The sequence below is a fragment of the Phocoena sinus genome, chromosome 17 (genome assembly GCF_008692025.1).
Source record: "Phocoena sinus isolate mPhoSin1 chromosome 17, mPhoSin1.pri, whole genome shotgun sequence".
NCBI classification, from domain to species: domain Eukaryota; kingdom Metazoa; phylum Chordata; class Mammalia; order Artiodactyla; family Phocoenidae; genus Phocoena; species Phocoena sinus.
Genome location: NC_045779.1, coordinates 24,055,348 through 24,082,684, shown reverse-complemented (window position 1 = coordinate 24,082,684; position 27,337 = coordinate 24,055,348). Strand labels below are relative to the sequence as shown.

The 27,337-nt window shown below is 42.9% G+C and overlaps 1 protein-coding gene across 1 annotated transcript in view; it reads left to right on the top strand.

The window, feature by feature from the left end:
• ZNF704 (zinc finger protein 704) overlaps window positions 1-27,337 on the top strand; it is a 217,442-nt gene that overhangs the window by 176,002 nt on the left and 14,103 nt on the right. Inside the window, exons 5-7 of the mRNA XM_032609965.1 lie at window positions 10,221-10,321; window positions 17,490-17,757; window positions 19,925-20,029. Coding sequence (XP_032465856.1) covers window positions 10,221-10,321; window positions 17,490-17,757; window positions 19,925-20,029 — 474 coding nt within the window. The remainder of the gene's footprint in view (window positions 1-10,220; window positions 10,322-17,489; window positions 17,758-19,924; window positions 20,030-27,337) is intronic.

Sequence of the window (27,337 nt, the reverse complement as noted above, 5' to 3'; positions counted from 1 at the left end):
AAAAAAAAAAAAAAGAGGGAACATATAAGTGGTAAATGAAGGAGCCCTGGTCGGAAATCCAAAGATCCACATTCTCAACTCAACTTTGCTACCCTGAGAACTTAAGGAAAACACTTCATCCCTCTCATCATCAGCTTCTTAATCTGGCAAACAGGCAAACAGGCATTATCAAACCTCTCTCAAGACAATCACGAAGATTAAGTGTGACCAACCATAAGTAGAAAGGGCTTACAAGCCCTAAAACCCCATGCACTGGAAGGAATGTAGCAACTTTGTAATGGACATTTTAGGACCCCAGAACAAAGGGGGAGGAGGCATACCCTATACTGATTATGAAGCAATGACCCTCAACTTCCTCCACATTATAGAAACTCCTTGTCGCTTTTCCTCACTGTCACCTCTTACGTGATCCCTGTTCCACTTGTGTAAAGAGGAAGAGAGATCCATTGCCTAGACAAGGCGTTATCGCCTACTCTCAGTAGTACGCAAGCAACAATTGCTGACAATAACTACATTTGCATATTTTGTTACAGTTTACAAAATGCTTTTAACCGCAGCATGTCATTTAATCATCACAAAAATCCTTGGCCTAGTCATATCCCTATTGTGCAGAAGAGTCTCACTGAGGTTATGTGATTTGCCCCAAATCCTGTAGCTTAAATGTGTTAGAAATAAGATCAGTTTCGCTGAAAGAGCAAAGATGAAACTCTTGAGGCAAGTTAATTGAAGGAATCCACATTTCCCTCTGCCGCCCAGAAGAAAACAACATGGAAAGAAAACAGACCCAGCTACAGCCAACATTACATGGCAGGGCGGGAGCGGGGTGCAAAGGGTTCGCAAAGAAATTGAAGACAGAGAGAGGCACTCCAGGCTGTCTGATGGGGGCGCGACTTCCCGCAGGAAGCGCCCATCGCTCTTAACAGGCCCTTCAGCCAAGGTGCGTGGGGTGCGAGGAGGGGAAATGAAAGGCTTCTTTCTCCCGGCTCTGGAGATCAGCCAGTCAACTGCGTCAAGCCCCGTTCTAGAAGAATTTTTCCTCTGGAATTTCATACTGACAGTACTTCGAGGCTGCTCGGAGGAAAGCCTGGTAGTATGAGCCAGGATTCTGGGACCACGGGGAAGGTGCAGTTCCCATCATGACCACAAGGTGGTGCAATGGCCCTAAATACAGCCGCTCCGGGCGTCTGGGAGGAAACAATTCTCTGGAAGCCCAAGAGTTAACCATCAATTCCTGACGACCTCTGGAAAAATCAAGAGGGGCTGATAGCTAATTACTAACGTGCTTCTTTCCATGTCAGATTCCTAGTTCAGTCAGATTTTGGATTTGTCCATTGCTAAACAGGATAAAACAGTTCGGGCTCTGGAATTAGCACCCCAGCTGCCGTACTCGTGTGACCTTAGCAAATCACTTGACCTCTCTAAGCCTCAGTTTCCTCATCTGTACAATATGGAGAATGATAGCACCATATTGATCATGTTGTTGTGAGGACTGTGTGAGCAGTAAATGCTGGCTGCTAATATTTCGCTTTCCTTTTTACCCATTTGACAACAGACCGAATGGAATTTGAGAACCGTGGGTGTGGAGAGAGAAGGCTGCCTGCCTCCGTCCTCCATCCTGATCCATTCTGACCAGGTCAGGGCCGCTGCAGCCCTTCGGCTATCTCAGCCACCTTGGGCTTATTTAGGGTTAATGGAAGAGGCCAGACTACGTCAGGTGAGGGGTGAAGGAAGCAATGACAGTGGCAGAAATCAGGGCCCTATGAGCAAATCTGACTCAGGACCCTGCATTTCAGAACATCAGCGCAAATCAAAAGCAATCACAAAATTCCAGCCTTCGTCATTTTCATTTATTTCACAGGTGTCTTGACCATGAACCACTTTACCTGTGGACTAGAGAGGATCGCAAGTCAGAGAAAAAACAGCTAAGTTCACATAAGCTGCTTCGGTCATAGTTGTACAGTAGTAAACAGTAAACAGTAGAATTAATCATTTGCTCCATTCTACGTGTTCCGTCTTTCAGAATCAGAGAGCAGTGAATCACTTTAAATTGTGAATGACTGCTCCGGAAAGAAAACAGACCCTCAAGGCCCTCACGGATACACCTGTTGCCAGTCTCTACATGGACTTAATTCCTAACCCACTAATTTTGAGCAGAGAAGTGCCTTCTGTAAGAAGAACTGCTGCTCCAGAAATAGACCCATCTGTTAGAACTGCTGGGGAGGGTGGTGCTAAGAAAAGCAGCTCAGGGTCACACTGTACGGGGTTTCACGGTGATGACACAGCATTGCCAGCCAGAGCCGGGGAGCTGATTGACCTCAGGGAGGATCAGGGTAAAGAAGAGAGATCTAGGCAATTTAATGACAGCATCTTAGTATAGTCTGCCGGGCAGTGTGTGGTCCAGGAGCTCGAAGGACTTCAGAAATCATCGAGCCCAGGCTCAACCTTTCCAAGTTACAGGACCACTTGATCATGTCTGGAAATGTACAGGTGTCCCCAAAGGCGAGATGCACTTTTAGAAATCACTGATCGAGAAAATATATAATGACTAGGGATTTCTATTAATTCAGGAATACTTTTGTTGTGGTTTTAGAAATCATTTTAAATCTACTCTATATTTAGGTATCATTTCCACATGATAAAATGAACTCGCTTTAAATGTATATAGTTCAGTGAGTTTTGACTAATGTCTCCACCTGAGTAACCACCACTGTGATCCAGGCCAGCAATCCTTGTGTCCTCTGCAGTCAGATGCCACCCCCTACCCCAGACAGGCAGACACTGCCGTGACTTCTGTCACTAGAGATTAATTTTGCCTGTTGAAAATGGGGTCATAAGTGTGCACTTTTTGGTGTACAGAATACCAAATGTTGGCAACAGGAACTCTCATTCATTGCTCTTGAGAATGTAAAATGGCACAACCACTTTGTAAAGCAGTTTCGCACTTTCTTATAAACGTAAATATAAAAACAAATAAAGAAAAATTTTTTAAATTTAAGAAAAGGTAAATATATATTCACCATATGACCCAGCAATTCCACTCTTAGATATTTACCTAAGAGATAAGAAAGGATGTCCACAGAAACACTTGTAGACAAATTTCATAGCAGTTTTATTCATCGCCACCCCAAACTGGAAACCTGTGATACGTTATAAAATGGAATACTACACCACAATAAAAGGCAACTAATGACTGAAATAAGGAACAATGGGTGAATCTCAAAAAAAATTATGCTGAGGTTTAGAAGCCAGATACAAGGGGATACATTCTGTTATTCCATTTACAAAAATCTTTTTGTTATTTTTAAATTTTATTACCACAGAATCTATAAATGGCACATACAAGTGAGAGATGTTTAATCCCTGCTTGGTATACATTGGAATTTACCCACACACCTCACAGATCCAAAATCACTAATCTTGTTCAGTCCTCTTGTTTTACGAATAAAGAAGGAAGGTCCCAGGGTGGTTAGGTGACATGTATAATGCTGCTCTCCCAGTAAAGAAAAGAATTGGAATGCCTACAACTTCTAACAGTTACTAATTTTTTTAGGACAGCGTTTATCAGCCTTTGGAACCTGCTGAAGGTCTGAGTAGACGTGTTGGTTCTGAAAGAGCCGTTGCAGCCTCTGCCAGGGGCGTGGCTTCCTATAAGGCAGGCTGAGGAAGCATGTGTGACACGCTCACCTGTGCAGAATAATTGGCCCCTCTTCCCTCTGGGAAGCCTGGATGCATGAGTGTCCACCCCTCACCCATCCCAACACACACACACACACACACACACACACACACACACACACACACACACACACCAATCGCCAAATAAAACATACAGTAGGGGCTTCCCTGGTGGCGCAGTGGTTGAGAGTCCGCCTGCCGCGGAGCGGCTGGGCCCGTGAGCCATGGCCGCTGAGCCTGCGCGTCCGGAGCCTGTGCTCCGCAACGGGAGAGGCCACAACAGTGAGAGGCCCGCGTACAGAAAAAAAAAAAAAAAAACATACATCAGGATCTTCTCAGTTGCCTTAGAAAAGGCAACTTGACGTTAACTCCAGGCAGCTGTCTGGTAAACTGGTCATGTGATGCTCAAAGCCATGCTTATGTACCTCCTGGAATATAGCTATAATTGAACTTATCCCTGGACGTGTCATATAACACTCCAAAATCCAGCTGTGTTTGCACTCTTGGAACTGAAGGTGACCTTCAGTAGTCATCTTGTCAGTCCTGTGTACCAGTCTGGGTTCTATCAGGAAAATAGAAACTACTCCACGTACCCTGAGTACGAAATAATTCAAAACCAGCATGGATGTTTGCCATGGAAAGGGAAGCAGAGAGAAGATGAAGAAGGAAGCCTTGGTCAAAGATCTTTCTTGGCCAAAGAAGGAAACCTAGAGCCCCAAAGCAGTCGGTATGAGAGACATTCTGGAAGCTGCTGCAAAAGTGATGATGAGTCCCCAGGAAGTTCTTTCCAACCATCGTAGCCCACGAGGCCAAAGTTGGGTGGTTCTAAAGAGCTTTCCTGGGTGATGCTGTGAATATCACATTGTGTGAGATTCCGTGAGTCTGCTTGTAAACTGCCAGGAACTTCAGCTTAATCAGGCAGATGTGTGGAGGACCCTAGCACGCTGTGCTTCCCAACCGACAGGGACCTCTCTCTCCCTCGGACATCCCAGCTTAGTGAACGTCTGTTCGAGCTGAGAGGAGAAGCCAGGACTGAAGCACAGAGGGGCACGTTCAGACTTGGAGGCTGCAGCTCCACCGGCAGCTTTGCTTGGTTTGGCCTCTTTGGGCAAGCTTGGATCCATGTGGCAATCTGGGTGTTTATTTAGCTATTTTCTCCCTGTTCTCCTCCTCCCATGGCTGACTTTCCTTTAGCATAACAGTGAGTAGTCTGTAGACAAAGGATTTGTCTCCATTGGATGTAGTCAGGGGACTTTGAAAAGTACTTAAGCACCGTTTAAGGGGCCTCTGGTTCCACCGAGAACATTCTTCACCTAGGTAGAAAGAAGTCACTTGATTTCATTAAAGTCAAGGCGCTCATGCTAGCATACTTTCATTCTCCAAAAATTAATCAAGCAAGTATTACAGGGTGACTTTCATTTTAAATTTAAAATAGGGTAATTTTTATGTTTGCAAATTAATGTAAAAATAAGATACCCTTCCCCAATATTTCTACCATGCAATTTCTACCACGTAATCATTTATATTACATACCCTCCCAAATATATAATGTTGTTTATATTCTTTTATAACCTACTTTTTCCCCATTTCAATCAAGGTCCTGGGGGAAGCTGGTGGTGGTCTCAAGTGGGGTAATTGAGAAGAGTTTAATGAAGAGGCTCTTTATAAAGGTGTAGATAGGGCTAGAAGGAATCAGAAGGGATGGTGTGGTACCCCACGGGCAAAAGAGAAAAGCAGGGAGGAAGCAAAGTTGATCATTTTTCTTCACTTCCATTACCTAATTTTCTTTGGGCAACAGATTTCTTTGGAGCCTTTAGCAGGGGCCCAAAATAGTATGGGCGTAATTGAGGAGATGACACACAAACACTTGCAATTGGTAGGTCTCCAAATTCCAAGGGATTTAGAGAGGATATTGGCCCAGCTTCATTGTATTTTGGGGATTCGATACCTCTATACCAGCTATTTCCTCCTAACTAAGGAAAGGAGTTATACCAATGACATTTATTTTTCTATAATCAGTACCAAGCTTTAGTAATCAATTCAAGAAGCAAATGCTTGACGTCTTATTGCAAAGACTAGGAACAGAATGTTATACATAATACTTGTTATGGCACAAAAATACCACTGTGATTGTCATTTCCTAAAACGATCAGCAGTCTGACCCTTTACAAAATTCCTAAGATGTAGAATGAATTTGGTTCTATATGTTGTGTAATACTGTTATATTAATTGCAAAAGACTTTATCTAACTGACTAATTGGTAGGAATCATCAAGTGATACTGGATAAGTCACATATCCCTTCTTAAACCACTTTCTTCTATTTGTGCTGGTAATACCACACTGTCTGGATTACTACTGCTTTCCCCACCCTCTCTCTCTCCGGCTGCCCTTTCATCTCCTACATGAAATATTGGATGCTGCAGTATCCTGGGCCTTCTAATCATCTCTAGCTGCATTTTTTTCCCTAGATGATCTTATCCAGATCTGTTTTAAGAAATCCTTCAGCTCCTGACTCCAAATATACATCTCTAGCCCTGACTTCCCCTCAGTTCCAGGCTCACGGATCCATGGTCCTACTTGCCACCTTCTTTTGACCAGTAACAGGTATCTCAAAATTAGCATATCCCAAACAGAACCATAACTCACAAAGCTATAGAAGTCATCTTTAACACCACCCCTTTTAACATTCCTCATACTCAGCCCAACAGCAAGTACTGTTCGATCTGCCTCAAAAATTGATCTTTTTCTTTAAAAACGTTTTTATTGGAGTAGAGTTGATTTACAATGTTGTGTTACTTTCAGGTGTACAGCAAGGTGAATCAGTTATACGTGTACATATATCCACTCTTTTTTAGATTCTTTTCCCGTATAGGCCATTACAGAGCACCAAAATGGATCTTGAATGTGTCTACTTTTCTCCATTCTCACTGCCCAAACCTTCTTCCAGCCGCCCTCTTCTCTGACCTGTGGGGGCATCACACTGGTGACCTTATTGTTCTCTCCCCAGAAGAGAGTGATGTTTTCTTAAAGCCTAAATCATATAATGTCGTTCCCCTCCTTAAACCCCTTCAGTAGCTTCTTTATTTTAGAATAAAATCCAAATTCCTTACCTTCTCCTACAAGACCCTGCATGATCTGGCCCTCCTTGCCTCTCCACATTATTTCCAACAGATCACAGCCTCTCTCCTTTCCCTCTAAATTCACTGTCCTTTCTGGCCCTACAATATGTCAAGCTCTGCCCCATCTTCACACCTTTGCATTAACTCTTCCCTCTGCCTGGAAAACTCTAGCTCATAGCATGACTCGCTTCTTCTCCAACCCGCAGGTCCCAGCTCAGAAGTCACTTTCTAGAGGCTTTGTCTGACCTAACGCAGCCCACCCCCATTTCCAATGACCTTACCATACCTGAAACCATCATCATTTATTATCATTTCTCTGTCTCTCCCACTAGGATCTAAGTTCCTGGAGCACAGCTTCTTAGATTTCTTTCTGTCACCAGCCACTGGAATATTCCTTGCTAAATAGCTACCTGGTTTAATGAATAAAGGACTACCATCAGCAGAGAGGCTTGGAATGAATCAGAAAGTGTTTTCATCTATCATGACTTCATTTCCAGATGGATGTTTGGACTCTCAGATACCTGTAATTTTGGTTCAAGTCATTAATTCCCTTAAGTGGAAGATAATTTTTAATAGTATAGCTTCATTGTTTGAAAAACGGGCAGAAAGCATTCCTAGGGTGAGGATTTGTTCATTCATACTGTTAAGTTGTCATATGCTTTGAATAAAAAACACCAAGCAGAATTCTTTTTTGTGAACCTTGGGGTTGGGGTGGGGGGCAGGGCAAGATTTAAACTCTCCCCCTTTGGCTCATCTTACATCTCAGGCATTTGGATCAGTGGCTCAAGGAGATCAGGGGGCCTGAAATTTGTGAACCGTCTCCTTAGAATAAACACCGACGCATCAGGATCATGTACTTTAAAGTCTCCTAATTCTGTCTCTGCTTCTCAGCTCCCCTCACATCCCTCTCTCACCTTCTGCTCCCTCTCTTCGCTGCTGCAGCTCCTAGGGCTCAGTACTGCCCATTGCAGCGGGGAGCACAGGTAGGCTGTCTGAGATGCCCGGGAGATACAGTGGGAATGGCTAGGTTGCTGTGTCAGGAATGCCAGCCACCTGGCCAGAGCCCCTGGGACCCCTAGGCCACTGGGCTCATGAAGCCCACAGGAGGCGTGGGCTCCTTCTGCTGTCACTATTCTTTCCCAGCAGACTGTGGCCATGTGCCACCACGCTCTGTCCTCCACTTGCCACACTGTAAGTGACCATTCCCGACACACAGGGTATCCTCACTCCGGGAAGTTGCCAGGTACCTTGTTTCAACTGAGAAACCTAGAGAAAGACTTGGGTGCGGGTGGGTGGCTGGATCAGGATATTAATCCCATCATAATAGCTATGAATCATCCTCTAAATGTGTAAATGATTGCTTTCTAGAACAGGGCTTGAGGGCAGAAATCCTACTAGACTTGTAAACAAAGCTACATCAGTTCCGTCGTCAGTTCAAGGAAGGTGTCAAGACTACTATGTTGATTGGTCAGGGTAGGCTTACGGTTGAAATAACCCATTCCCAAACGTCAGTGGCTTAACCCCGTAAAGGATTTCTCATGTCACAATCCAGTCAGGTCAGCGGGGGTGGTGAAGGGGTGTCTCTGCCCCACACAATCCTCCAGGGACCCAGGCTCCTTCCTCCTGGTACAGAGGTTCTTAACCTGGAGTCCACAGGTCCCGGAAAGGGGGTGGACAGAATTCAGGGAGTCTGTGAACTTGGATGGGAGAAGAAGTATATCTTTATTGTCATGAATCTTTTAACTATAATATAGCATTTCCTGCAATTATGATCGAAGACATCAAACCACAATAAAGTTAATGCCACCTGTGACTTTAGTACCAATAGAAATCATGGATATTTTCATATCACCTTTCAATTTTAGCAGATATCATGAAATATCATTTATGCTTAACACTACTTTGAAATTATGGTAGTTACTAGACTCACTTAAAGATCTTGTTATTTAATGGGTTAAAGAGTACATATATTACCATTTCACAAAATTTTAAAATATTTTGATAGCTGTTTCAGTACTCTTGCAGTTTTTCGTAATCCTATGTATTTTATTTTAAACATTAAAAAACATTATTCAAGAAGGGGGCCATGGAATTTAACAGACTGCCAGAAGGGTTCATGGCAAACAAAAGATTAAAAATCCCTGATCTAAACAACAAGGTCTGACTATATAGCACAGGGAACTATATTCAATATCCTATGATAAACCATAATGGAAAAGAATATTTTAAAAAAGAATGTGTGTGTGTGTGTGTGTGTGTGTATATACATGTATAACTGAATCACTTTGTTATACAGCAGAAATAAACACAACATTGTAAATCAACTATACTTCAATTTTAAAAATATTGAAAATTTAAAAATCTCTGACCTAGTGGTTCTACTGTCCCCTAAGTCCTTGGGTATCCCCTACCTCTAGTCAGCAGAGCGGGCTTGGGTGACATTGAGAAGTAGTTTAGGGACAAGGCTTAGAAGGAATGTGTGTCACTTCTGCCCATGTTTCCCTGGCCCTGACCCCACCTAACTGCAAGGGAGGCTGGGAAGTGAAGTCTAGTCTGTTCCCAGGCGAAAACGGGATGGGGCTCGGTGAGTACATGGAAGTGATTGTCACCGTGCCCATGGAAACAATTAGCAAAGAGACAGCAGTCCAATGACAAGCACCCTCCCTGGAGAAAACTCACTCCCTGTCAAATTCACTCCGGGAAGTATAATCATAATAAGACCATAATAGCTGCCATTGGTTGAATAATTACTCCCGTCAGTATTGCGCTAAATGATTCACTTTCATGACCTCATTTAATCCTCATAATAACCTTATGAGACAGGTACTATTGTTCCTACTTGATAAATAAGGAAACCAGGACTTGAGAAAGGCAGTCCAGAATCGGTGCTCTCAATCCCTGTGCTGGACTGTTTCGGAAAACTTCTGAGATCCTTGTAAGAGAAGATGGAACCGTATCCTGGTGGAGAGAGTGGTTCCTGGAATCAGACTCCCAAACTTCATATCCCAGCTTTGCTGGAAGCTGGCTCATAGCCAGGGCAAGTTTTCCTGAAAGCTTTCCATGAATCTGTAAAATGGTGATAATAATAGCATCCATCTTTTAGGATTAAATGGGATAAATTCTTAGACTAGCACCTGGCACATGGTAAGTGCTCAGTGAATGTTAGACACTGTCATTAATGCCTAAATGACACTGTGACCACCTCAATGAAAGTGAACTAAATGTTCCAGCAGGGCTCAGTATTCATGAAGGATGCAAGAAAATCTCTGAGGTCACCAAGATCCTCACCAGCCGGGGGGATTTCCTAGAATGGTGTGCTGAGTTATAGTCAAGAGAATGGGACGCTGCTGCTTTTCTAATGAAGGAAAAAATTACAATTGTTGGGTTAGTTTTCATTTTAATGTAACTTTCTCTCCCATGTATAGAACTCCATGAAGGTGATGTTCAAATGCCTCTGGAAGAACTGTGGGAAGGTTCTGAGCACTGCAGTGGGTATGCAGAAGCACATCCGGACCATTCATCTCGGGTAAGGCAGCCCTCCCTTCAGAGCTTGGCGTACCTCCATCAGTTCGATCCAGGGTCACTTGCACTCAGAATTACACACCACACCGTGCCTTAAAAATTCTGAACACAGGACTAGGGACTAAGCCAGCTGGATCTTCCTAATCACCATGGAGATGCCCACTGCAGATAATATAGGCCAGTATGGCAAGTGGAAAGAAGGTGACTTACATTTGTAAAGCCTCCCTAATATACTCACTAAGTCAGGGGTCCCCAATCCCAGGACCGAGGATCGGTACCCGTCCGTGGCCTGTTAGGAACCGGGCCGCACAGCAGGAGGTGAGCGGCGGGCAAGTGAGCGGAGCTTCACCTGCATTTACAGCCGCTCCCCATGGCTCGCATCACCGCCTGGACCATCCTCCTCCACCACCCGCTCTGTGGAAAAATTGTCTTCCAGAAACTTTGGTCCCTGGTGCCAAAAAGGTTGGGGACCGCTGCACTAAGTGATATTAAACACGTCACTGCTTGGAGCCTCAGGTCCTTCTGAAAATGAGGCTAATTATATCAGCCCTGCAGGGGCATGTGTGAGGGTCAAAACTAAAAGGTGTGTTAGAATAATTTGTAAAAGGTGGACCACTAGGGTAGGGTAGGGTAGGGTAAGGGGTCCTTGAACCCCCTGAAATTGTCTGTAAAATTAGATGTGCACTTTTTTCCCAATGGAGTGTATTCATGACTTTGAGCCTCAAAGGCAGATATAACCTGAAAAGGGTTTAAGAACCGCAGTGACAATCAGTGCTGCTGTTGCTATTCTTATGATGCCTGATGACCTGCTCTATCATTTTCTGTTGCCCAAATAAGTCCTTTATTTGTACAACTTCCTTGTGTTATATAGAAACCATTCTAAGGAAAGATGAAACTAAGTTTCTAGCAACAGGGATTAGGGGGCCACTCCAGAGGGGCAATGGTAGTTCAGTTGCCTTGTGCTCTAGTCTCTGGGTTTTTCTTGTCCAGGGATCTGGGACTGAGAAGAGACCTTGAGAAGCTGTAAGTCATAACCAGTGTGCCTAAGGCAAATCCACGAACAGCCCCCAAAATGCTTGGACACGGAGAAGCCCTTTCAAAAAGATGAGTGTTGAGAAATAAACACTACAGTCACTTTGCCCAGCAATGGATAAATTTAGGGAATGCATCATCCATTAAAAAAAAGTGGTAGAAAAAGAAAACAAGAACTGGTTCTAAGGTGATATTGCTGATTGGTGTGGATCGGCCCCTTCAGTGACTGGAGAGAAGCAGAGATCTATCTCCCTAACCTGTAGGCTTGGGATGCTGGAGACAGAGCCAGACCCTTCCAGGGCACAGCACGTGGAAAGTCACCAAGCGCCGTGGGTGTGGCCCAGCAAAGCAGGGCATCTGCTCCACTAGCCTGAGGGTCCACTTCATCCTCCAGGAAGCACCACACTGAAACATTGCGGGGCAGAATGCCCTCCTGTTCCTAAAGGCTTCGGAGAAGGAGATCCTGCAGCTTCTCCTCTCAAACCTCACTGTCAGCACAGCTCACAGAGTAAATAGCTCAGAGTTCTTTAAAGGTTTAGGAAGGGCTTCTGGAAGCTATAATCAGGACCTGGGGTATTTGTTTTAAAGTCCCTCTGCCCAACGATTCGAATCCTATTCAGCACTACGCAGAAACACATGCCACATATATGTATTTATAGACTATAAACGGCTTCACAGAATTTTCCTTTGAGCTTCCGGGGTGCTCTCATGGTGGGTGAAATTCAACGTGCAGCTGCTGTATTCACTTCCCTGGGATTCCCTTTTTACTCTGTGTGCTTCACATTGCCTTGGTGAATTACGATTCACATCCCTGCCAGCCATCGCACAGGAATGGGCCTGGGTTAGCAGGACTCCAAGGCTGCTCTGTCTGTATATGAAGCTCTCATGGACCTGGGTAGGGGTCGGAAGGGGACCGCCTTTGCCTTAACCCATGTCCTCCGTGATGTGACTGTAGGAGGATGGGGCATTTTTAATGAGTGTTGGCTGTGGGACCTAGGGGAAGAAGGGGGCATTCCAGAACCCCCAAATATGTGTCTTGCATCTGATGTAGCTGCCGTGCATGCCATGCCAGTATAAAAAGTACACTGTTTTTCTCTTAAGTCTCACTCCATTCTTATACACCAGGGGCTGATCCTGGTTTATCCCCGTGTAGGACACACAATTTCCCCCAGGCCTGTGCGTCTATTAGTGGCACTCAGGCAGCCAGTAGCAACTCGGCCTGCCCTTTACTGGAGAGGAAGTGGGGACAGGAATAGAACAGGCTCACATTCTTCAGCCCACTCTCTGGGGTCTTCCATGCTCTGCTTGTAGGAAAGCCAAGCCCAGCCTGACCTGGAACAGTGCAGACACGTCCCTAGACGCCTCCTCCTGAGACCTCAGGGGAAACGGAACGAGGCTGGGAGAAGCCCCCGATGTGGCTAAACAGAAAGGCCGAGGAGAAGGGGAGACTTGTGTTTTAAGTTCTATACAGGGATTGTAAGTGGGAAAAAAGTTTATTCCGAGTCAGCGTCCTGCGCCTGCTGGATATGGTCATGAAATTTGGCGATGCCCCAGGGAAGGGAGATGTGCAGAGGCTATCCCATAAAACCAAGTGGCCAGATGTGCACCATTTCCCTAGAAATTCATAAATCCAATAAATGTTATTATTTACTCGACAGTTATTTTATGCAAAGCTTTCTGTGGAAAAGTACAATTTTCCATGTCTCAGGGAGAAAAACTGCTGAAGTACTAGAAGATATTTTTCCTGGTGATAGTAAACATTGAGGCTTTTTTTAATATACATATAAATTTATTTATTAATTTTTGGCTGCCTTGGGTCTTCGTTGGTGCCTGTGGGCTTTCTCTAGTTGCAGCGAGTAGGGTCTACTCTTCATTGCGGTGTGCAGGCTTCTCATTGCGGTGGCTTCTCTTGTTGCAGAGCATGGGCTCTAGGCGTGCGGGCTCCAGTAGTTGTGGCACTCAGGCTCAGTAGTTGTGGCTTGCAGGTTCTAGAGCGCAGGCTCAGTAGTTGTGGCTCACGGGCTTAGTTGCTCCACGGCACGTGGGATCTTCCCGGACCAGGGACTGAACCTGCGTCCCCTGCGTTGGCAGGTGGATTCTTAACCACTTCGCCACCAGGGAAGTCACAACATTGAGGCCTTTTAACATCAGCCTTATTTTTATTTAATACGCACTCAGTGCTTATTATGTGTGCGGTACACTTCTAAGCACGTATGCAGTAGGCCTCCATACCTGCAGCTGCGGAACCCACAGATATGGTGGGCCAGCTGTGCTACGTCATTTTATATAAGGGTGCAGGCTGCCAAAATCACACACACAGCTAGAAGCTGTCAGGATTTGAACCCAGGAGGTCCGACTCCAGAATTCATGCTGGGAATCACTGTGCTATAACATCAGCTTCCTTCGTTCATTCATTCAACATTTAATAGGCACCTACTGTAGGCCAGATGCGCTGATATGTGTGGTGAGACACAAAGATGAGCAAGACATAGCCCTAGAGAATCAGTCTTAGGGAGGCGACGGGGGTTTAAAAAAAATTGCAGAAATGTACCAAGTCATTACATAAAGTGAATTAAATAAACTGAACGCACCTCACAGGGAGCTCAGAGGATCTAACAGTTCAGAATTAAGTCCTAACACCTAACGTGCAAAATACTTCCCCGATTTGAGAGCTCAGGTCACTTCCACCTCCCACCTCTCGCCCGGCCACTGTCATCAGCTCCACAGTCTGCTCGCTGGCCTCCCACCCCTCTTGCCCTCCTCTCCTCTCTTCTCTCTCCAGACAATTGCCAGAGTGATACTTTTAAAAAGTAACTCATGATGGCTTCCCTGGTGGCGCAGTGGTTGAGAGTCCACCTGCCGATGCAGGGGACACGGGTTCGTGCCCCGGTCCGGGAAGATCCCACGTGCCGCGGAACAGCTGGGCCCATGAGCCACGGCCGCTGAGCCTGCGTGTCCGGAGCCTGTGCTCCGCAATGGGAGAGGCCACAACAGTGAGAGGCCCGCGTACCGCAAAAAAAAAAAAAAAAAAAAAAAAAAAAAAAACAGTAACTTATGAGTCTATTTCTGTTTTGTAAATAAGTTCATTGGTATCATTTTTTTAGATTCCATATATAAGTGGTAGCGTATGATCTTTGTCTGTCTTACTTGACTCAATATGAAAATCTCTAGGTCCATCCATATTGCTACAAATGGCATTAGATGGCATTAGAAAACAAATTTATGGTTACCAAAGGGCATAGCATGAGAGGGGGTGAACTGGGGAGAGATAAATTAGGAGCTTGGGATTAACAAATACACAGTACTGTGTATAAAACATAAACAACAAGGACTTACTGTATAGCGCAGGGAACTATACTCAATATCTTGTAATAACCTATAATGGAAAAGAGTCTGAAAAAGAATATATATATGCTTTATATATATATATATAATATAAATACATAACTTTGCTGTACACCTGAAACTAACACAACATTGTAAATTAACTATACTTCAATTTTTAAAAATAAATAAAAAGTAACTCAGAGTTCTCAAAATCCACAGAAGCTTCCATCACATTCAGGACAAAATCCCAAGTCTTTCCCCAGGGCTACAAAGCCCTGTGCGATCCTGCCTCTGCCTTCCTTGCCACTCTTCTCTCATTTCTCTCTGTCTGGTGCCCCGAGCACCAGCCACCTGCCTCTCTGCCCTTCTTGGAAAGTGCCAGGACGGCCCACCCCAGGACTCTGTGCATTCTTCCCACATGGTTCCCACATGGGTTTCTCCCTCACCTCATATAGACGTCTGCTCAAATATTACCTCCTCGGAGAGTCTTCCTCTGAACACACTATTTAAAATGATGACCCCGTCATTTACACTGATTAAGGACACTTTTAATGCTGCTTAATTTTTCCTTCTGGGATTTATCACTACCTGATGTATTAAATGTCTATTTCCTTATGGGTTTACTTTTTTTATGAGTTATAGTCGATGTACAATATTATATAAGTTACAGATGTACATTCTGGTAATTCACAATTTTTTAAGGTTATACTCCATTTATAGTTGTTATAAAATATTGGCTATATTCCCTGTATTGTACAGTAATATATCCTTGTAGCTTATTTTATACATAATAGCTTGTACCTCTTAATCCTCTACCCATATACTGCCCCTCCTCCCTCCCCTCTCCCCACTGATAACTACTGGTTTGTTCTCTGTATCTGTGAGTCTGCTTCTTTCTTGTTATATTCACTAGTTTTTTGTGTGTTTTAGATTCCATATATAAGTAACATCATACATTATTTGTCTTTCTGAATCTGATTTATTTCACTTAGCATAATACCCTCCAAGTCCATTCATGTTGTTACAAATGGTATTCCATTGTGTGTGTGTGTGTGTGTGTATCTCACATCTTCTATATCCTTCATCTGTTGATGGACACTTAGGTCACTTCCATATCTTGGCAATTGTACATAATGCTGCTATGAACACTGGGGTGCATGTATCTTTTTGAATTACTGTTTTGTTTTTTTTTTTAGATATATACCCAGGAGTGGAATTGCTGGGTCATATGGTAGTTCTATTTTTAGTTTTTTGAGAAACCTCCATACTGTTTTCCACAGTGACTACACCAATTTACATTCCCACCAACAGTGTACAAGTGTTCCCTTTTCTCCATAGTCTCGCCAACATTTGTTATTTTTGTTCTTTTTGATGATAGTTATTCTGACAGGTTTAAGGTGATATCTCATTGTGGTTTTAATTTGCATTTCCCTGATGATTAGTGATGTTGAGCATCTTTTCATGTGCCTGTTGGCCATCTTCACGTCCTCTTTGGAAAAATGTCTATTCAGATCTTCTGCCCACTTTCTAATAGGGTTGTTTTGTTTTTTTTCTTTTAATGTTGAGTTAATGAGCTATTTATATATTTTGGATAGTAACCCCTTATCAGTCATATCACTTGCAAATATTTTCTCCCATTCAATAGGTTGTCTTTTTGTTTTGTCAGTGGTTTCCTTTGCTATGCAAAAGTTTTCAAGTTTAATTAGGTCCCATTTCTTTATTTTTTACTTATATTTCCTTTGCTTGGAGACAGATCCAAAAAAATATTGCTACAATTTATGTCAAAGAGTGTTCTGCCTATGTTTTCCTCTAGCAGTTTTATGGTGTCATGTCTTACATTTAGGTCTTTAATCCATTTTTAGTTTATTTTTGTGTATGGTATTAAGGAGTGTTCTTATTTCATTCTTTTACATGTTGCTGTCCAGTTTTCCCAGCACCACTTATGGAAGAGACTGCCTTTTCTCCATTGTATATTCTTGCCTCCTTTGTCGCAGGTTAATTGACCACAAGTGCGTGAGTCTATTTCTGGGCTCTCTATTCTTCTCCATTGATCTATGTGTCTGTTTTTGTGCCAGTGCCATACTATTTTGATTACTATAGCTTTATACTGAAGTCAGGGAGCATGATTCTTCCAGCCCTGTTCTTTCTGAAGATTGTTTTAGCTATTTGGAGTCTTTCGTGTTTTCATACAAATTTTAAAATTATCTGTTCTAGTTCAGTAAAAAATGCCATTGGTATTTTGAAAGGGATTACATTGAATCTGTAGATGGCCTTGGGGAGTGTGGTCATTTTAACAATATTAATTCTTCCAATCCAAGAACACGGTATATTTTTCCATCTGTTTGTGTTGTCTTCAATTTCTTTCATCAGTGTTCAGTTTTCTGAGTACAGGTCTTTTACCTCCTTAGGTAGGTTTATTCCTACGTATTTTGTTCTTTTTGATGTGTTCCATTATGGGTTTCTTGTGTGCCTCTCCCCCTAGACTGTATGTTCCATCAGGGCAGAGTCTATTTATGTTTTGTTCACTGTAATAGTGGGACTCTAAAAAAAGAGCCAGGACATAGTAGACTCTCAATGAATTGTTGTTGAATAATTGATTGATTGGTTGGTTAATTGAATAAGTTGCTTTAGGAAGTCAAGGAAGGCTTCCCTGGAAGTGGACAGTTGAGTGTTGCAGGATAGGTAAGAGTTTGCCAGGCAGACAGAACAGAGGAAAAGCATTCCAGACAGAAGGAACAGCATGTGATGTGCCAGATTTCAAGGCAGGAAAATGGCTTGGGTGAGTAGGATTGTTTTGCTCTCTTTTGCATTAGGCGTGTTGGGGAGTCTGACTACAGTGATGGAGAAGAAGACTTTTACTACACTGAGATCAAGCTCAACACGGACTCGGTGGCAGACGGACTGAGCAGCCTGGCCCCGGTTTCGCCCTCCCAGTCCCTGGCTTCGCCTCCTACTTTCCCCATCCCAGATTCCAGCAGAACAGAAACTCCTTGTGCCAAAACTGAGACAAAATTGATGACACCCTTGAGCCGCTCTGCTCCCACCACCCTCTACCTCGTGCACACCGACCACGCTTACCAGGTGACTGGCAAGGGACCGTGAGAGTAATCACTTTACTCCTGACCAAAAGCAGTAGCATTCTGACTCTTTTTCTCCTTTTAAAGCCAGAATCTCGCACAGATGAAACCCTGTAGGTCCTTGGACTTTGCAGTACTGATTGAAGATCCGATCCCTGAGACACTGTTATGAGAATTAAAATCCTTAATACTGTAAAACTCACAGAAGGGTGCCTGGAACATGATATAAGTACCTGTTAAATAAAATAAGTGAAAAGATGAGCATTGAAAAGTGCTGACACAACGCCACTTTCGTCCTGCACCCCAGTCTGGGACTTAGTGCACTCCTTTCTGAATTGGTAACTCACTCTCTCAGACTGGAGCTGTGGTTGTCAGTGTTCCCCAAATCAACAGTGTCAGCATCACCTGGAAACTTGTTAGAAATGTATATTTCTTGGGTTTGCCCCAGACCTGTGGGACCAGAAGGAGGAGTGGGGCTGAGCAGTCTGTGTTTAACAGACCTTCTAGGGGATTCTCCTTCACTCCAAAGTCTCATAAGACCTTAGAGACAAATCCTGCAAATACAGGACACGGCTAAAGCTCCTTTTCCCCCAGCAATTATGAACTCTTTTAAGTGTTGGTTTAGTAAAGTTTCAATACACTCAAATTTTAAAAAAAAATTTCCCATAATTATCAACCACCTTATGTAACTTTTTAGAAGAAAAATCTCCTGTACATATTTGTAATTGTGTTCTCCCACCCTTGTTTTATAAACACTTTCCATAGAACTGAATATATAACCGAATTCAATTAAATAAAAACATTAAATGGTTTTAATCATTCTTTTGTTAGGGATCTACTTTTTAGTCTATCCAGCTTTTTAATTATCATTAGTAAATCTACAGAGGATACCTCTGTGCCAGTAGCTTTATTTTTTCTTTGGATTTCCAGAAGAGTAATTATTGAATCTTAGGATATAACATGAACAGCTATGTATTGCCAAAATATTTTCCAGTGGTGTCAGTTACAAAACCACTGTCACTAGCAACTGTATGTATAAAAGTAGAAAAACTAAAACTGTAGAGGAAGAATTCAGCCATTTATTTAGTAGACTTCAACTCAAGAGCAATGGAATAGAGCTAATTATTAAATTAGTTGATGCAATAATTTTCATTCCTGACTCTTCTTAACGGCGGTCAAAAGAATTATTCACTCCTTTGTTCTTGTTTGTCAGTGTTGCATTTAGGTCTGAAATCATGGGCTTGAACCAACTTAATTAAATTATTTTGCTTATCTATATAGTGAGAGTTGGAACACACACTAAGGGATCTAGAAGTTCCTTCGCAAACCATATATTCACAATATTGGGATTTTTCTGTTTACAGATATTATAAATGCTCAGCATAAAAATATTAGAAACATAAGCAAAGAAAGAAAATCCATCCTTAGTCCCAACAACAAGAAAGCCCCTTGGTTCATATTTTTGGTATGTCCTTCAAAAGTATTCTGTGTGTGTATGTATACTCATTTAAAAAAAAAATGGAATCTATTGTAGTACTGTTTTCACTATGCTTTGTTTTTTCCACTTAATATCCCATGAACATTTTCCCACGCCAATGAGTATTCTTCAACAGCATCATTTTTAATGGCTCCGTGGCTATATCATGATATATCTACCCTTTTCCCTATTATTGGACATGTGTTTCCAGTTTTGTTAAATATAATACATAGTTCTGCAATGAACATCCTTATATCCATTTCCTGAGGATAAATTCTAGAAGTGGAATAGCTAACATACAGAACGCTAAGAATTTTTATATGTATTGCCAAATTACCCTCCCAAAGTGTTGTAATTTACAACCTACCATCACTGCATAAAAAAGTGACTCCCCAACTTAATAGTGAGGAATTGTATATCACAGATGTCCTAAAATAGGTATATGTATGTATAAGCAGATTTCTTTTCAGAAATCGGTAGTCAAAAACTTTCTCCTTTTATACCTTCAGTTGCTTAGATAGATAAAAATTTTATCTCTAGCTACTCTCTTTGACTGTGTTTAATTTCCTCCTATTATAATTTAGTCATTAATGTAGCTGAGATTAGTTCTGAGGCCCTGCTTTGGAAATGACAGCTTAAGACTCTGAGGTGAAATATTCTTTCATAACAACTTCCTCTGTTTTCTATTTGACAGGCCACGCCCCCTGTGAACATTCCAGGATCGGCCAAGTTCACCCCCAATGGCAGCAGCTTCAGCATTTCTTGGCAGTCTCCTCCAGTTACCTTCACAGGCATTCCAGTAAGTAGAAAAGCAAAAAGCCAGAAATCTGGTCAAAGCCAAACGTATATTTAGAGAACAAATTGTAGAAACATGCAAGAAAAAGACGAAAATTGGAATGCCAGAAGAATTCTTTTTTTTTTTTTTAAATGATATTTGTAAACTCAGCGAGGCGTCTCATGGTCCAGACAGGCCCAACTTCTTTGTAAAAAGGTGTTTTGACTGGAATTTTAGAAACTAAAGGACAGTTTCATCAGTTGATAAACAACTTGTTGGAAATATATCAAGATGTTTTGCGTGGGTGGCGTATTTGTATGTTTCCAAAAGGCTCTATAAAATTAATAGCTGAACTCAGACCCTGAACATAAAAGAAAGAGATCCTATACGTAAATGGCATTTATCATTATGAGTAACTTTATAAGATTTGACTTTGAAATTATTGTTTGCGGGTATGTCATTTTGCAAGTTCAAATAGTAGAAATTGAAATCACTTTTTTTCTTCCAAAGCCTGAATAGTCCATGCTGAGGGGTAATTTGCAAATAAATGAGTGCTGAAATATGCCATCGGGTTTAAGTAGTATATAAGAATTGATTTGATATGGTAAATGATTACTGTCTGAAAACTCAGTATGAATGTGCTTGATTCTTAACTATTCATTTAAAAAGATATCGGGTCTTTTATAGCTTATCACAGAATATCCATAGACCCCCATACCGCTGATGCTCAAGGGGGTTTATAACTCCTGATAAGGTTCAGGAAAGTGGCTTATGATAATAGACATTAACCTTATTTTCTCCTCTCCGCCCCTCTCCCTATGGACCTCACAAAAGCTTCTTATTGCAACCGCTGGCAACTCCCAGAGGTTTCCAGCAAATACCAAGGTCTCCCGTGGAGCTGATAAAAATGAAAGTGGCTCAGTCAATTACGCTGTGCTCTGTCAATGAATATTTATTAAATTCCCTAGAGGAATAGTCAACAATAAAAAGCATCCTGCTGGCAGCATTCGAGAATTTGTGGCTTCCAGAAAATACTCCTAGAATAGGATTTTTAAACAGGATCATGGATCTGGAATAATTATGAAAGGTGCCTCCTTCACGAAGAGTGGAGCTGCTGGTTGTTCTCAAAAAGCAAGAATACGATGAATGCCCTGTTAGTAAACATTTAAAAAGCATAGCTTGGACATGTAGGTATTAGTTTTGTTTCTGGCAGGAACAATGATCCCCTAAGGTGGGTGTCAGAGGTAAACAGTCAGCCCTTCTGGCGACTTTTTTTTTTTTTTGGATAGACATAAAAAGACCCAGAGTGGCTCTCGACATGACATTTGAGACAACCTTTCTAAGCCAGCAAGGCAGCTACAATCACAGAATGACAGAGACCTGCTATTCCGAATTCCGTTCCTTCCCTTCTTTGATTTGAGCAGAATTTTCAAGAGCATCCCCCTAAAGCTCATCTGGTGTAAAAACAAGTATAGTGTGTAGACAGAACAGCCCAGTTCAGACTTCCTTTCAAATTACCTCTATGACCAGCCCAAATGGAATATTGTCCCCTTTGTTCTATTAATTAAATCATCTCCTTCTGAAGTATAGTGTGACATCACACCGTGTGGTGTTTTTTTTTTTAATTGGGGTATAGTTGTTTTACAACGTTGTGTTAGTTTCTACTGTACAGTGAAGTGGAGTTCCCTGTGCTATACAGCAGGTTCTCGTTACTTATCTATTATATACGTATTAGTGTATACATGTCAATCCCAATCTCCCAGTTCATCCCACCACCCCCCGCTTTCCCCCCTTGGTGTCCATACATTTGTTCTCTACGTCTGTGTCTCTATTTCTGCCTTGTAAACCAGTTCATCTGTACCATTTTTCTAGATTCCACATATATGCGTTAATATACGATGTTTGTTTTTCTCTCTCTGGCATTTCACCAGTTCCGTGTCCTCCAAAGTTCCTAAATGTCTTACACGGTAGGATACCAGCCAGGATACCTCCTCTTGTTGGTTTTTTTAACAGTGAAATTTTAAAACTCTTCTCTCTGTGGACACTGTGGACAGAGTCCCTCATTTTGCTATCGATTGGTTACCAGGGATGTTCTGGACTAGAGCTTTGACAGAAAGTACATAGAGTAACTGAGTTAACTAGGTATCCCACTAAAATCCTATATGAGCTTCTGATTTATCCTTTCGCCAGAGAATTCCCAATCTATCTGGTTTTAGACTGTTTCAGCAGTTAAGCTTGCCATCGCTATCTAAAAATAAAGGTAAGGGGATGGAGGGAGCTGCCATTTTCGAAGGCTTTTGTTTAATTCTAGAAAGAAGACAAGGAGGCTTACTACTAAAAATGTTCTTCATGTTGCCCTACTCTCTATCAATGCTTTTTTTAAAAGAAAAAAAAACTGGCTGTTTGCTGTCCGCCCCCTTCTACAGGGGGCTGGATCTCACAACTCCACACCACCCAGGCATAGGACTGTCACATGTCCACTGGCTGGGTGCCAGCAACCATCCCTGAATTCTCCAGGGGTGCTAGTCCCACCTCCAGAAGACAGGGAGCCAGGCTGACTCTGAGAACATGTGAATCCCCACCTCCTAAATTTGTGTAATAGGATTTTCAGACAGAACCTCTAAAAGTTTTAAATGACAAGGTACTAGTATCCGTGGTGACTTCAACTTTATCCAAACTGAAGAACAGAGCAGTTGCCATTTTATTAAATCCTCATTAAAGAACACATTTCTTGTACTCCAAAGCAAGTACTCTGAGGTTGTCAACCCCATTTAAGGTTTCCTTTTCTCCCATGTCTTTGAGACCTGGTATTGAAGAGGGGATGCTTTTGTATGCTTCCTAGAAAGTAGAAATAATCTCCTTCTGCGAAATCCCAAGGTTTGAAGAATTTTATTTATTCATTTGCCTACACTGGACTTCCTGAATTTGGGGCTTTAATAAGTTCCCTGGGTAAGACCTCTTCCCGGAGGTGTATAGCCCAGAAGGTCGATGGTATCCACCAATGGAACGTTTCAGTCTTTTCTAGCCCAAGGCTATGGACATAGGGGTAGGGAGAAGACCATGGTTAATTACTGCTTTCTTTGACCTGTTTTTCCCCAATGACCCCTAATTATCTCCATTTCTTTCCCTGTCTTTTCATGGCAGAAAGCTGAGAGCTCTTGGCCCTTGTGTGTTAGTCTGCCATAATAGACTGGGTGGCTTAAGCATCCCACATTTATTTTCTCACAATTCTGGAGGCCAAAAGTCTCAGATCAGTGTGCTAGCTGATTCAGTTCCTGGTGAGGGCTCTCCTGCTGCCTTGTCAGGGGCCAACTTTTTGATATGTCCTCACATGGCCTTTTCTTTTGGGGGGGTAGGGAGACAGAGAGCCCTTTGGTGTCTCTTCTTCTAAGGGCACTAATCCTATTGGATCAGGGTCCCACCCTTTGGACCTCATTTGTCTTTAATTACTTCCTTAGAGACCCCATCTCCAAACACAACCACACTGAGAATTAGGGCTTCAACATGTGAAGAGGGGTGGAGCGGACACAAAATCCAGTCCATAATAGGCCCCAAGCAAGCAAATAGGAGCTAATCAACCTGCTATCTGAGGGCCATTCCAAGAGGCTTCAGGCCAGAAAGACAGTCTGCAGGCCTGAAATAGTAGTGCTTAATTGTTACCTCTTTAGCTGGTTTGTTTTTTATTAACACTTTGATGGAGGGTTCACAATATTATGTTAGAAGAGATTAAAACCAAGACAAGGGGCTTTTTTTCTTTTTTTTTCCCATTTGGGAGATAGAAAATCACAAAGAAAAATTTCTCCAACATAGTTACGGAAGGACACACCTCTGTATTACTGCTCTGGTGTGAGGCAAGTCCTGACTGGGATTTACAAGCTGTAACCTCTAGCCGGTCACAGGACCTCTTTCAAGCAATGCCCTCGACTCAGCTCTACGACAACCACCTTGTATCGTTGTATTGTTGAACACAGTGCCTGGCACTGGCTGACATTATGTTGTACTTCCTAGTGTTGTTATCTGTGACGTGTCTCATTACTGTAAAACCGGGGGCAGAGAAAGTGGATTCTCCCTATCTGGGGTTGACTCATATAACACAAATATACTCAACATATGGGAAAAATTAGCCACGATTTTTGCAGACTATGATTAAGAATTCTTTAAACTCTTCTGAGGTCACACCCAATCAGGAGACAAATTACAGGCATATAGCCCATTTTAGTTATTTAGAAATAATACCATACAGTACTCTCTAAGTGTATTATTATATGCTTTATAAAACATGTCCCCAAATAGAACTTAAAAATGGTTAAGATGTAAAACAAATAACTCTGGAATGTGGAGGCCAGTGGGAGAAAGAGCCGAATCATGTTTTCCAGGGCTTTATTCCAGGGCACACAATACTGCCATCAGTTACGAGGCAGGATGGAAGAGAGGAAAAGCAGGGCTTTGACACCATTCAGAACCAAGTTCCAGGGTCGGCTGGTGTCAGACCGCCCATATTCAGATCCCGGGTCCGCCATTTACTTTTTGCGTGGCCTCAGCAACTTCCTTAACTTCTCCATTTGCTCATCTATAAAGTGGAAGTGGGGGCTTCCCTGGTGGCGCAGTGGTTGAGGATCCGCCTGCCGATGCGGACGCGGGTTCGTGCCCCGCTCCGGGAAGATCCCACATGCCGCGGAGCGGCTGGGCCCGTGAGCCGTGGCCGCTGAGCCTGCGCGTCCAGAGCCTGTGCTCCGCAGCGGGAGAGGCCACAACAGTGAGAGGCCCGCGTACCGCAAAAAAAAAAAAAATCTCCAGGAAAGCTCCCGATCAATAGCCGGAGGATATTGATCCTCCCACAGAACTAAGCCGCACGCTGGTGTGTGAACAGGGTCCTGGCTTCCACTATGCTGCAGCCTGTAGAAACCCAGGTCTGTTGTAGAACGAGAGGGGCTGCCATCAGACAGGACTAGACACGAAACACGTGTGCCCTCAACTCCAGACTTAAGAAAGCCGTTAGCAGAAATAAAGAAGGTAGAGGAGGGTTCTTCCTGCAGTGGGTCCAAACCTGCCCCTCATTCCTCCCCTAAACCTATGAGGTCACCAGTTTTCTAATTTCAGTTAAGTGGCACCCTCATCCCTCCAGCCTCTCAGGCCAGGACCTAGGAGGCATCCTTGATTCATCGAAAGATTTGTCCTCTTATTTTCTGTCCTATATCTCATCTATCAGCAAGTCCCGGACTCTGCCTCTACAGGATACGAATCCAGCCCCTTATCCCCACCACCGCCACACTCTCATCTAAATCACCAGTACGTTTTTCTCCTGAAACAGTGCAAAAGGCTCTTAAGCAGTCCTCGGGGTTCCTGTCCAGGCTCTTGCTAACCCATTCTCCAAGGAGCCAGAACGATCTTTGTAAAGCGTTAACCAGATGTCTCACTTCCTTAAAACGCTCCACTGGCTTCCTTTGCACTTAGAATCACCTTCAAATTCCTCATCACAGCTCCAAGACATGACCTGAACCCACCACCTCCCGTCCTCCCGCCTTCCTCCTGCCTCCCACGCATAGTCTCCCGGCCCCACTGGCACTCTGCACCTGGGAGACCTTGGCCCTTGCCCGCCCCCTTTCCCCGGAGTGCTCTGTAGATAAAAGGTAACCTCCCCAAGAAGCCTTCCCTCACCACCCTGAACGAATATGTCCTCTCCTTCCATCACGCTTGGCCTGGTAGCCTATTTTATTTTCTTCAGGCACTTATCACTAAAATGCCCTTACTTGTTTTTGTACTTATTGTCTGTCTCCCCACTAGAATGTACACTCCATGAGGGCAGAGACTTTATCTTGTTCAGTGCTGTATCCCCACAATCTAGAACAGTGCCTGGGGCATAGTAAGTATTTAATAAATATTTGTTGAATGAAGAGCATGTTATAATCTCATATCACCCCACACAAAATTGACGTACGGCAATTCTGCAAAACTTAGAACCTTCCACATTATCCCTGGCTGATGGAAACAGTGTCACTGTCTTGTCACCTAAACGTTTCCAGTTCTCTGACTGAATAAAGAGGTACTCTTGGGATTCTACAAGTTCTACAATAATTTTTAAAACAAAAATTTTTTTCATTGTCCTGAGCACTTAAAAACAAGTCATATGAGCATATTCTAGATCATCTACAGCGGTAGTAAACTCTGAAGCGTTCGCTCCCTCTACTGTGCTAATATGCATCCTGGTCCCGCTGGGATGGGGGATGGGAGTGGGAGAGGGGGATTCTGCTTCTGGAAGAACCTACATATCCATCCACATCAAATGCAGACACTGAACTCCAAAGCTTTGTTTTTTTAAAAATTATGTATGTCACTCACCTCTGCTGGACCTCAATCCACTTAACTTTAGCAAAAAGTAAAGACCAACGGTACAGAATAAATGAGACTCATGGCAATAATGGTTTAAAATGTTAGATTTTTTTTTCTTACATGTTTAATTTTTTTAAATTAATGACTAGGAAAATAACACTTATGTACATTCCTTTACATTGAAAGAAAATAGAGAATACTGGTCCCTGTACTAGAGAAAATCAATTCTATGGAACGTTCCCATGACTGTTGGTTGGTACTGGTATTTCTGTGGTCATGTTGGCTTCTAAGTGATTAAGTTGATCCATTTATTAGATGTTTGCTCTTTTGTATATGGCAATATTGTATATTTACTTGAAACATCATTTATCTTTTGTTATAAAATTCGTTTTGTGTAGCTTTTGAGAATCCCATCTGCTGGGAAGATATTTAGTGCTAGGTGAGCACGCGATACAAAGAGAATACGTGAGAAATGCAAGAGGAATGGAGAACAAAGGGGACCCTCCCCTCTTTACGACTGAGAGGTGGGGCATAAGGGGGTTAAACACATGCTCTGGCATCAGGGAGAGCTCACTGCAGCCCTGGCCATTGCAAGTTCCATGACCTGGGGCAAGTTATTTAACCTCCCTGTGCTTGGTTTCCTCATCTATAAAATAGGAACAGTGAGTACTTATCACGTGGGGTAGATGTAAAAGTAAAGCTGTTGTCAGTGACCCTGGCACATAGTGGATGCTCACGAAGTACTACAAGGTTGACATTCGTTCTTGATTTGCTTGGGATCTTTGCTTCTTGCTATTATCCCTGTTCAGACCCCAGAGTCTGCCATGTGGACGTCTTATGCAAGAAGCCATTTATTTACTGGCTGTGAATGATCTAACTGAATAAACAGAAGGCGGAGATCCACATTGTGTGTTGCCACTGACTAGCTGTATAATCTCAGAGAACTCTCTTAACGTCTTTTCTTCTTTAAAAGAGAGACAGATGAGGCTTGGAATAGGAATA